Here is a 13,044-nt window from a genome sequence, read left to right as displayed (position 1 = left end):
GCTTGAGGATCAAAGCCTGAGTTGACAGAGAAAGTTGATGAGCTGCATCATGGTACCAATAAAGCCTGATTGCATCGGTTTGGTTTTGTCAACTCAAAACTTATCCTGTAACCCCGAGTTTGTTCAGCTACCTTCATGGTACAGGCCCCTGCTGTGGTTAATAGTGAAGGTATTTTTCCCTCATTTTAGTTAATGTTTATGGTTGTAACAGTAGTGGGCAAGATATTATTTTTTAATATTACAGATGTTGTCACACAGGTTAAATCGAAATTTCATACAAATTCTGTTGTTGGAGGTGATTTTAATTTAGTCTCCGATGAGTGGCTGTATAGATCTCCTTCTAGTTATACAAGCCACCATTTCAATAAAATTATTCACGAGTTTTGCGGTCGAATTCCCTTAAAGACATCTGGAGGGTTATGTGAGTCCGTTTTCCAGAGTCAGACCTAATGGATCCTCTAAGGACTCATATTATAGCCTATTTGAAAAGAGACATTGACATTAATTGCACCATCTACACGAGACATTTGTTATTAGACCTCGTAATATATATTTGTTATTATTTTTTATTTTCCTTTTAAAGGGCGGCTAAGAAAACGAAACGCCTTTTGTCTTCGCAGAGACACCGTAGTTGAGAGCGCATAAGAAATGTGTTACCAGAAAGTCAAAAGGCATCCTGTTTGATCACGTATTAAATTTAATTAAAGACCTCATAATGGAGTCCATCATAAAAATGAATCAAGGTTTGTTCTGTTTCTTTAAGTTGTATAACTTATTTGACATTTCAAGTTTGTTTTTAAATTGTGATTTTTGTGTTATGTTTTAACGTATAGGGGATACTAAATGGAGCATTCGCCATAAAGTGTGGAACTACCTCGAGGAGAAAAACCTGGCCAGTTTTCCTCGACCTGTGCACAACCGAATTCCAAATTTTAAGGTATCATTTATATGTATGTCTACACTAATAATATAATAAAATTAAATGTGAATATCCCACATTTCTGCCACAATACCATGGTGCAGTTACTACAGTAAATCCATAGTAAATAATGGCGATTTGTAGATTGAAAAGCCTTCTGACTGTATCAGAAGGCACAACCCAGATAGCAAACAGTCATTGAAACAAATCAACATTCCGTTTTCAACATTAAGTCATTGAATCAACATCGAACTCTGATGTTGATTCTACATCATTTTGCACCCTGTTTTAATATTGAAACAACGTTGAAATCCTGTCCATATATCAACGGAATTTCAATGGTATTTCAATTATCAGGAATATTGAAACAATGTTGAAATTTCAACTGAACTAACATTCAACGTGATTTCAATGGAATTTCAATCGTTTTTAAATGTAATGCCATAAATTAAATAGCCTGCTTTATCTACAGCCAGGATGTTAAAAAGTAATGGATCATTTGAAATCTTGTATAAAACACTGAACACACCACACTAAAAACAAATTCATTTTTATTAGCCTTTTTATTTAATTATTTGAACTCTTTATTTACACTTCAATGTCCTCTGACGCCTGAATATTTTGTCGTCCAGTCCCTCCTGCCCGGTCTGGCACATAGCGCAGCCACTTTTGCACAGCCTGAAAGTGAATTGGGTGACGGCGGCTGTCCCCATCTGCTGAGTAAGAGCATCTAAAACAGAAAATAAAATCACAAATGAAAAAAAATTGCATTTAAGTTACAGAACACATATTTGAACACTTGGAACAAATTCAGTAGCCTATAGACCTTATGTAGCTCCGCCCCTTTTCAGCGCTGCGCTCATTGTCTTTTGACTTCCGGTCTGTATTTTCACAGCGTTTTGCGTGTTTATTAATGAACGGCTCGTTTTAAAATCTTCCCGGTCGATTTACATTTGTTAAGTCATCTGCTTTAAACATTACAGTCCTCATGATAACTTTCGTTAACTTTACATTAAGTAAATCCACTTAAAAAGCTAATTACTCCTGGACAGAAATGCCATATAAATATACAGAGCGACCGCAAAACGGAAGTTAAAAGACAATTTTCCAAAGATGGCGGCGCCCTTGTTTCTCTGGTGCATAAGGTCTATAGGCCTATGATTTTTTAATGATCGGATATTTGTCCATGTGTTCCCAGCTAACAATTTAACGTTCTGGGAAAGTTCTGGGAACGTTAGTTTTTGGTTCACAGAACGTTCCCTATTGGTTAGCCAGGAAAGTTTTCTTTACGTTAATAGAACGTTCCCTATAGGTTAGGGGAACGTTCCCGGAACGTTGCCGAAAGGTTCCCAGAACGTTCCCGAAAGGTTCCCGCAAGGTTCTCGTAACGTTCCCGGAAGGTTAGGGGAACGTTCCCGGAACGTTGCCGAAAGGTTCCCAGAACGTTCCCGGAAGGTTCTCGGAACGTTCTCCTAACGTCTACACATCCTGATATGCCTGTACACAAATTATAGGTCTACAAACATATTCTACATTGTTTATTGTTCAAACACTTAAGAATCCTATGAATATATTATTACAATAAATTGAATTTACAGAAACTATCATTATTAAGTAAATCAATCAGTTTGTATTAAATAAATAAATCAGCACACAATCCATGTTTTTGTTGATTCATTGTTTAATTATCAACCTAAAATAAGTCATTAAAAACAGCGTTAGCAAAATGTATTCAGGAACAGTAATTTACATTTAATATTTCAAACATGAAAATATTTCAATAAATAAAACTGCACAAACATTTTATTAAAACTATCTTTTGCAAACTGTAGCCTATAACTTTGGCTAAAAAGTTGAAAAAGTATTTATTTATATACAATATACATGAATGTGCCAATCTTCACACCGCTCAAAACATTTAAACTCCCAACACAATCTGCAAATTTAACAAGAAAATAAAAAGACAACGTGTTACATGGACACACAATCCCATGCCAAAATTCAAGCCCTGTAATGGCATTAATATTCATCTGGAGCAAATGAAAAGAGTGAGGTGGGATTGTGTGTCACAAGCTGTAGGAGATATAAGAGCACGAGCGCTGAATGTGTATAGAAAAATGTATATATTTCAAAACACTACATTGCATTTATTTATATTGCACTATTTATTATTTCAGACTACAAATCAAAAAAGGAATGTTTTATATAGGGGTAAGGATACCCATTAAGCCTCTCTCTCTGAAGTCAAATAAAAAACAGAGAAAATAATATTTAAGTCTAGTGAACTCTGACCTGCGAATTCGCTCTACCTTTTATGTATAAGTCTCACCTCCGATGAAGAATTTGAAAACCTGTAACTGCTGTGTTGTTTATGAGAAAGAAAGTGAAAAAAAGTTTGAAACTGCTATCAATTTTTTTTTTAATCTCTGTGACTTTACACCTACAAATTCCACTGTCACAGGTGCTCAGTTTTGCTATAATGAAACCCTCACAGAACATGGTAATAATCAGCCATCCATGCAAAAGCAAAGGTCGGTGTAGTTTACAGGTGCATCTGTCCAGGCCAACGTCTGATGCCTTGATGCCTTCCGCTGGAACCTGAAATAAAAAAAAATAGTACAGTTCAAAATCTATCATACATACATCTCATCTGGTATCACAAATTATCATTCCAGGTTCACTTTAAGATATGCTCAATATTAGTGCTGCACGATATTGAAAAATTTAGAGTTTATTTAGAGATATCAGCCGTATGGTTTAGTGCAGGGGTCGGCAACCCGCGGCTCTTAAGCGCCGCCCTAGTGGCTCCCTGGAGCTTTTTCAAAAATATGAAAATGGAAAAAATATTTTTTGTTTTAATATAATTTCTGTAGGAGGAAAAACATGACAAACATTCTTAACCCTTTCGCACGTACGATCACATCGGTAGGTGTGATTAGAACGGTCAGTGCATCACGTGATCAACTGCTAAATTCAAATGTGCTCTCGCGCGTTGGCTGGCGCTGAGCCAGACAGGCGCGCTCAGAGCTGTCATATATCACAACTTTTCAGTGTTTTCAACCACATAATGTTTATTTTATTAATACAAAAAAAAAATACATTTAGAGTTTGTAAAATACATACTGATGTTAAAGGAAGAGGCAATAATAACCATTTCCATTATAATTAGACACGTTTTATTCATATTAGATACACATTGTGTAAGTAACTTTAAAGTTTACTCTATTCTTCTCCCATTTCACCAGCCACTTACTTTTATGTATTTTGGGAGAAGTGGATGAATTCACGTGTTGTAAATCCAACAGATCCGACAGCTCAACTAACGCGATCGTTATAAAGGTGTTTAAACAACAAAACGCTTCCACTTGCATATATTTGACAATCGGAATATCAGATATTTTATGCCATATCTAACAAATTTGTGAATATTTTGAATAAAAAAGGAAAAATGACATAAAAGCAGATCATCATTCATTCAGCTCTGTTGCTGCTGCGGTGTGTCACGTGACACGCAATGACGCGTCACCATGGAAACCATAAAGTGACATTCTAAATAATGGTCGCCTTGAAAAACTCATGCAGGGGGGAATCAGTAGAATACTGAATACTGTCAGTCAGAATATTTTAAACTTACGTGTGAAAGGGTTAAAGTTTTTCAACGTTGTAAACATAATACACGAATAAATAAATCGAAACATAATACATTAAAATGATAATGGAAGTTAAACTTAAAGCACGATTGTACAGCAGATTAGTCACGTGGTGCGTCATTCTCTCCAGGATGCGCTGCAGGGAAAATAAACATTTAATAATGAATGCTCATTATGTATTTGTAGCCTACTTATCATTTTGATACTAGGGGGCTAATAAAGCTAATATAGACACTTATGTTGCCTTCATTATAAGGCTTATAAGGCTTTTAATTTTTTGCGGCTCCAGACAGATTTTTTTTTTTTTTCCGGTCCAATATGGCTCTTTCAACATTTTGGGTTGCCGACCCCTGGTTTAGTGCATGCGCTAACGGCTCCAGGTTTGTATCTGGTAAATTACCCCACTAATAATGCCCAGAATGGTACCAAACTACTACAGTAGTACAAATAGGTTCTGTACTCATTAAACGAGGCATTGGAAAGTTTGTAAGTACATCAGGAGTTTATTTAAATAACACTTGCCTGACGGCGAATGCTACTGCTGATGTTGACGTCACTTTATGAGTACAGAACCTATTTGTACTACTCATTTTCCCCGACATAGAGCAGACCGGCACACAACAAAAACTGCTGTTCGGATGTTCCCTTTTCTGATATTTTAGCCTTCGTGACATTTTAATTAAAACAGAAGTAAGAATTTTAGTGTAATAAGCAAAAATTAACAGTAAACTCAGAGATCACCTACCGCTGCAGATGTGTACGGAAGTGAAAAGCGGAAATGCTTAGACCTCTTTCCGGTTCAACCGCTGGGCGCTCCGCATAACCCCTATTGGGGGGATTTTGTAGAGGAGTGAACCTGCATAGAAAATTACAATAGATAACAAGCATAGATAAATAAAATAGAAGAAAAACACAGTTGAAATAAGCAGTGCATTATGTTTTTCAGTTAAATCTAACTTATCAGGTACAGAAATTGATTTATCAAAATGTAAAATAAGTCTTCAGTGTAAAAATAAAATAACTATAAAATTAATGTATCTTTGCTAAAGCTACAAGTCATTTTCTCTTTTGATGTTTGATCACCATTGGCGACACAAACAGCTGCGGGTACGTTAGGCTGCTGTCCCTTTAAGACGAATGCGCAGAACTAATATAAATGACACGCATCCGTTTTCTTTCTGTTTAAAACACAAGACAAGAGGAAACTCGCCATTTTGACTTCATTTTGCGTGCACGTGTCTGTAAAAAAAAAGTGAAAGAGAACTGAATTCGGCTAAACTCACCTTCTTCATCTACTGACTGTGGATGGCATCAAGGTCTTGTCCTGAAGAATACAGGGCCAAACAATAGGGATTTTATCTCATCTGGTAACAAGAGCAAAGCCATAACTTTAAGAACTCTACTGATATATTTACCCCCTGATATTGCATTGGGGATATCAATTCAAACATTTTTAAAGGCTAAGAGTATGAGCCACAGCTGCCCAAGATATCAAGGGGTTGCAAATTAGTCATGGCTATAAACCTGTATGCATGGCATCTACTTTGTATTTTTTATAAAGCAATGTTCTATGCATTTGTCCCTGTCAAATAAACATTAAATAAATAAATCTGTGAAAAATAACTGCCTAAAGTTGTCGACCCCCTGAACCGCATTTAAAAGTACAAAGAATTTCAGTATTGATCAATAAAAAAAATACATAAATACCTTTGAGTTGGACTGTATGGTGTCAGTCTCATTGGCCAACATAATTCAAAACAGACCTAAAGAAATAAAATAAAATATAGTAATCATCAGGATATCATGTTATCATAATAGTTAAATGAATTATTATAACTATGACCATTATAATATTGTATTAGTCGCCTATTATTTAGCTGATTATTTAGCTTACAGGCTTCTCAAGGACAATCTCACTGAAAAAACTTGGGGTTAATGATTTTAAAATGTGAGACTTATTTCAAAAGCATAAATCTTACAGACCCCAAACCTTTGAACAGCAGTGCACTGCATGTTTGAGGTGGTTTTGCTTACTAGTCATATGGTTCATAGAGATTTTCTTGGACAGGGAGTGCAGCAGGCCATCACAGCATGATGATCTAGGATCATAACATGCTGTTTGTCACAGAGCCAAAAATATTACATGTGATAGGTTTATTACAAGGAACCAAGCTAGAACAGAGGTGAAATGCATAAAAGATAAATATATACAAATCTTAAGATAATATATTGTGAAATAAATGCATATGGAATTATCATCATGATTAAACAATAACTCACCCCTTGTTGTAGAGTTTTATTTTTTCTCTCGCTATTCTGAAATCACATTTTAGCAATATTGGTAAGTGACGTCACTGATTAAGTTAACAATACAGTGCATTCTTTTAGGTTAGCCTAAATAAATTAGCTTACTTCCCATTGACAAATTACCAGCAAAACTATCAAAAACTGTTATCTACACTAAATATGTGTTTAAAAACCCAAACTTTCATAAATAAGACCTCAACTTAACGTAACTTAGGCCTAACGTTGTCTTTTGAAAACGGTTAGCTAGCGTAGATGCTAACGGACTTTTTCAAAGACATAAAACCATTTTTTTTAAATAAATATTTAACAGAAGCGTGTCAATTACACGTAAGAAATGTGTCAGGGGCGTTTGTGTGTATTATTTGTGAGATTTTGTTGTCTAAACTTACCTGAAAGCAGTGAAACCAACAGCGAGAGAAGGGAGTTTTGTTGTTTGTCAGTTGTCGATGACGTTTCCATCTGCTCTCGCGCAGCGCACGTGCTCCAGTGTTTGATCACGCGCATGCGCATTAAAACACTTCAAAGTCACGCAGCATTTAACATATAGAATTAAAATATATAACAATTTAAAATATCATTAATAAAAAGTTATTGCGAATAGATCTGAACGTTGTTGGTTATCTTATAACCTTAGGGGACCGTACTGACGACGTTGTCAGTTGAATCTGCCTGTTAATAGTAAGTGATATTAAAATAATAACCTGCAGAGAACGTTCTCAGAATGTTCTCTTTAGGTTATAAAAATAAAACCTAAAACCTGCAAGGAAACGTTCTGGGAAGGTTCTCTTTAGGTTATAAAAATTAAATAACCTACAGGGAACGTTCTGGGAAGGTTCTCTTTAGGTTATAAAAATTAAACCTAAAAATAACCTACAGGGAACGTTCTGGGAAGGTTCTCTTTAGGTTATAAAAATAAAACCTAAAAATAACCTGCAGGAAACGTTCTGGGAAGGTTCTCTTTAGGTTATAAAAATTAAACCTAAAAATAACCTGCAGGGAACGTTCTGGGAAGGTTCTCTTTAGGTTATTAAATAACAACCTGCAGGGAACGTTCCCAGAACGTTCTCTTTAGGTTATAAATTTAGACCTAAAAATAACCTACAGGGAACGTTCTGGGAACGTTCCCTTAATGTTATAAACATAGATCCTAAAAATAACCTACAGGGAACGTTCCCAGAACGTTCTTGTTTGGTTCCCAAAAAAATAACCAAATGGGAACCAAACCGGAACGTTAGGGGAACGTTCTGTGTTTGCTGGGTTGTAGGCTAGCCTATCATGTTTCCCCTACATTCAAAGCACTTTTCAAAGCTGCCCAATATGTTCATGGATGTATTCGAATTAAAGGGAGGCAAAAAGGATTAGCTTGCAGTGACATCTTTCATAAGGACAATTTATGAGGCCAAGTGACTCTAAAAAATTCATGTTTGTTATTTTATTAGTTCAGAACTAATTGTTAACTCAACTAATTTAATATAAATATCTGGATACTTATAACTAATTAAATAGTAAATGTATTGATTAGAGTTACCATAGACAAAAGATTTTTCTGGTCGACTAATTACACATTTATATTAATTTCTGCTTAAATACTGGGTGCATGGAGGAATATAGCATGCGCTCGAGCGCATGCATAAATCTCACCGCAAAAACAGGCTAATAATAATAAATAGGCTACGTCTTTAAAATTAACGAGGCATTTTAATTGTTTCTATATGAAGTATGTGGGGCTATATTGCGCGCTTCCCCGCGCTCAGAAAAGGTGCGTGCATGTCAGAACAACGCCAATGAAATGTTTTCCTCAAAAGCAGATCTTGGAGAAGATCATCAAAAATCGCGATATCCAATAAGCACTAGTAACACGACTGTTATCATTTCTGAATACAAACACTGGAGTTACAAAACTGTATCGCACGCATATCGCAGCCCTGCTCGAGGATTATTAATATTTTGGATTTGTATTACGACGAGATGGTCTAATCGGCATTTCCAGTTACAACTCGAGACAGTTCTGCATTGAATAAAGTAAAGGTAAGTCATGTCTTCTGTGTAATTCTGGCCCGCCGCGGTCACTTCTGTGGGTAGCGCTAGGTGGAGCACTATGCTAGCGTTCTCCGGCAGTCAGAAGAAATAGCGGTGCTGTAATAGATTTCACGACACTAGCAATGGGTACAAACATGTATTTTGAGCTAGCTATCACAAAAATAGACTGGACTCGGAGGTTTTGATAACTTTATAACCTAGAAGAGAACCACAAAGTACTTTTGGCAGATTTTGACACATTGGTAAAACAAAAATCTATTTCAGTGACTGCAGCACTGCGTCGGTTACTACACTAACCATCATGTTAACCCTCTGGGCTTCTTCGCCCGAAAACGGGCGAAAACTTGAACGTTTCGAATTGTTTAATTTTTTTTGCTTCATCGGATGGGGGTGAAACTTAGTGACTTTTCTTTAATTACCTATATGAACACACAAAAAAATCAAGGAGATGATTCTGATATGTTAAAGGGTCGTAAAAAAAAAAGTCACACTTAGCTTCCTCCCGCCCGAAAACGGGCGACATAGGAAATTAATGGGAAATACGAAAAAATAGGAAAACTCAGAGAAACTTTTGGTGGTACAAGCTACAGATCAGCCTCTGTGCTGAAAAAAAGTGTACAGCAATGAAGGGGTGACACTCTAAAACATCAAGAGTGCAAAAAAGACCCCCCCCCCCCCCCCCACACACACACACCTACACACACAAACACACACACACACACACACACACACACACACACACACACACACACACACACACACACACACACACACACACACACACAGAGAAATGAACTGGTAAGACTGAAACAGCACATTTTGCCCCAAACTATATAAAAATTATATAATCATAATAACTCCAAAACTATAGCAAGGAGAGTCAAAAGGTAGGTATCGTTTGAAGGAACTCTTTTTAAATTTTTTGAAAATATAAATTACATTACATTTGGACATTGTCCTGCCAAGAAACGGCGGATAAAAGACAATATAGATATATAATTTTAATTATGATTTTGCATATCTTTCTTATTTGTCATGGAATAACTCAGGAAGGAAATAAGGTAGGAGGAAAATTCTTTTTTAGTGAAGTCCCCCTACATGTTAGATGCATCTGGATAAAAAATTAATAATTTTTGGATAAAGGAATCAAAAATTACAGCATTTTGAAAAGAGATAGCCTTTTTGTACAGTCTTTGACACCCCCTCATGGGCATTTTTTTCTCCATGAAGAATATCTTGTCATAAAAGCAATAGATCAGGGCTCCAGACTAACTTTTTTCACCTCCGTCCTGGAACCGTCCTGAAAAACGATTTGAACCGTCCTAAAGTGAATGTCAACCGTCCCAAAATAAACATGTTGTTTCTTTACTTTGTTTTTATCATCTATAGTTGTTAGCTGTTAGTCACATAATAAAAACACCATTAAAATGTTTATGATATATATTATTATATTTATTTAGCTCCATTCAAAGTAGTTATCTGTAAACAGGTAAAAAACAGATTTAATAAAAAATAACAGGTGTTAAATGCTTTTTTGTATTCATGCAGAACGAATCTTTTTTTTTTTTTTTTTTTTTTTTTTTTTTTTACATATACGAAAATTAAGAGAAATACATTCAGCTCAAAACGTTTTTGAGTTGGTTGGATTAAAAAATAAATACTGGTGACTACATATCTCAAAAATATCATCATTCTTTCAAGCAGCAGACATATTTATTTGTATGAATTAAATATAATGAATCCTTATTAAAGCTATTAACAAGCAGTGAATGCTTTTCTCTTTTTCTTTTGTTGCTTGATCAATATTAAGGACACAGACCGCATTAGGTTTATTACCCACTGTCACTTTAAGACATCGGATCATGTCCAATGACATGCGGATCCAATTGCACTGATGCACATGCGATACACTCAAAACTGTTTAATACATAACCAACATAGTTTACGTGAATACTCTCCAAAACGGACATTTCTACATAATGTTGTGTGTATTTGTCCATTCAGACACGAAAGAGAGCTCAATTCCATACTCGTGTGTCTGTGTGAACGGCTGCACGCTTCGGGTCGGGTGTGTGCGCACAGAGAACCGTACTGAATAGAGCTCTTTTTTTTGCATCGTCACTCTTATTCAGATCTAGCTGCTATATGTCTGCTCTACTCATTCTCTCAGATGTTTACATTTTTTAAGGCTTTATGAGGCATGCAGCGCATGTCAACCCGTGTGCCGCTGGGTAGATCAGCACGTCGCAGTACAAATGTACAAATGTGCGCATCTACCACAAATGCAGGACATCAGTTCTGACTGGATCGCTTCCCAAATCGTCACTATCTAACATTTTTGTCTAGGTTTTATTCGTTGACGAAAATGTCAATAGATTTTCGTCATAGTTTTTGTCATTCAAAACTAGTTTTTATTTAGTTATCGTCTCGTTTTCGTCTGTGAAAATAAGTCATGTGATAGATGTAGCCTACCGCGAAACAAGTCTCCGGGTGAGTAGCCGGTGATAGTAACTATAGTAACAGCGTGAGAAGACGCGCTCCGTTGTAGTCAGCGCTTGGTCGGTTAATTTTGGCATTTTCTAAGCAAGTTACCCTAATAGGCTAGTAATAAATGAACACACATACAAAAATGTCTTTCGTCCTGTAGGCGTCCTGGAGAATATTTCTGTTCGTCCTAAACACATTTTCTATCGTCCCCAGGACGATAGGACGCCGTTAGTCTCGAGCCCTGAATAGATTATGTTAATTTTGGGCTCATTTTAATTGTAATAATATGCTGTAAAAAATGAAGTGCCATTTTCAATTATCTGAGAATGTTTCATGAGCTGTATGATGTTTTTGACACATTGCAGTACATTATTTTATAGATTACGAAAAAAAAGAAATTCTATTTATCAGCAAATTACTCCGCAATACTTAAGAGTTTTTCAAAGTGGATACATTCACTGTAAAGTTCAGACTCTAAGCTTTCAAATGACATCAACTTTGTGTTAATCAAGGCAAGATTTTTGAAAAATATGGTAATGAATATTTTCGCAGCTAGGTGGCGCCTGCTGGCGGTACACTTGGTTTTCGAGGGATTACTCAGCACTTGTTAGGAATTAATAAATGTAATTAGATGCATTAAAAAGCTGAGATCCTAAGCTTTAAAATGATATATAATTTGTGTTGTTCCATTCAGTGGTTGATTAGTAATAAATTGTTTTCTTTCCGAATGGGAATAAATCAAATAAATAAATAAAAAAGCTATAGGCCGCCTATAGGCGGTTATAGGACATGACACAAATTAATAAATTTTGAAGCCATTAGGTGGCGCTCTTCTCACTAGAAAATTTTTTTTTTTTAGGCCTGCACTATAATTATGACCGCCGCTAGCATAGCTAGCGAAAGCGGTCATATAGGGATTGTCAAAGTTTTTTTTTTTTTTTTTTTTCGTCACCTTACTGAATTTTTCGTCAACGATACCAGGGACACCGAAGCACCGGGGAACATGAAATTTGGTGAAGAAATGGATGAAGAAATTTTTATGGTATGTTGGTCTACTAGACTTTTACGGAAAAATTTCGTTTGGTCCCCGGGGGCCACTTCCCCCCCCGCGCTGGGGCCCCCGTAAATTTTTCGTCAACGATACCAGGGACACCAAAGCACCGGGGAACATGAAATTTGGTGGGCATGTAGCCCCACTAGACTTCTAAGGAAAAATTTCGTTTGGTCCCCGGGGGCCACTCCCCCCCCACGCTGGGCCCCCCCAAACCCCAAAAAATGCAGTTTTTCCTAAATAACTAACTGAACCATGGCACCGAGGATGAAGAAATTTTTATGGTATGTTGGTCTACTAGACTTTTACGGAAAAATTTCGTTTGGTCCCCGGGGGCCACTTCCCCCCCCGCGCTGGGGCCCCCGTAAATTTTTCGTCAACGATACCAGGGACACCAAAGCACCGGGGAACATGAAATTTGGTGGGCATGTAGCCCCACTAGACTTCTAAGGAAAAATTTCGTTTGGTCCCCGGGGGCCACTCCCCCCCCACGCTGGGCCCCCCCAAACCCCAAAAAATGCAGTTTTTCCTAAATAACTAACTGAACCATGGCACAGAGGATGAAGAAATTTTTATGGTATGTTGGTCTA

General features: G+C 36.6%; 1 protein-coding gene across 9 annotated transcripts in view; it reads left to right on the top strand.

Moving 5' to 3' along the window:
- Positions 1-583: 583 nt before the first annotated feature.
- Positions 584-13,044, top strand: part of mthfsd (methenyltetrahydrofolate synthetase domain containing) — a 142,854-nt gene continuing 130,393 nt past the window's right edge. For 4 of the 9 annotated variants that reach the window (XR_014030605.1, XR_014030606.1, XM_081372065.1 and 1 more), the window contains exons 1-2: positions 584-743; positions 834-937. Coding sequence is in view for 3 of the 9 variants with exons in the window: in XM_081372065.1 (XP_081228191.1) it covers positions 716-743; positions 834-937 (132 nt within the window). In the remaining 6 variants the exon portion in view is untranslated. The remainder of the gene's footprint in view (positions 744-833; positions 938-13,044) is intronic. The other 5 variants (XR_014030609.1, XR_014030610.1, XM_081372067.1 and 2 more) reach the window with 4 other exon arrangements.

This window comes from Scardinius erythrophthalmus, assembly GCF_964197995.2.
Source record: "Scardinius erythrophthalmus genome assembly, chromosome: 8".
Classification (NCBI taxonomy): Eukaryota; Metazoa; Chordata; class Actinopteri; order Cypriniformes; family Leuciscidae; genus Scardinius; species Scardinius erythrophthalmus.
This window is presented reverse-complemented; position numbering and strand designations above follow the sequence as displayed.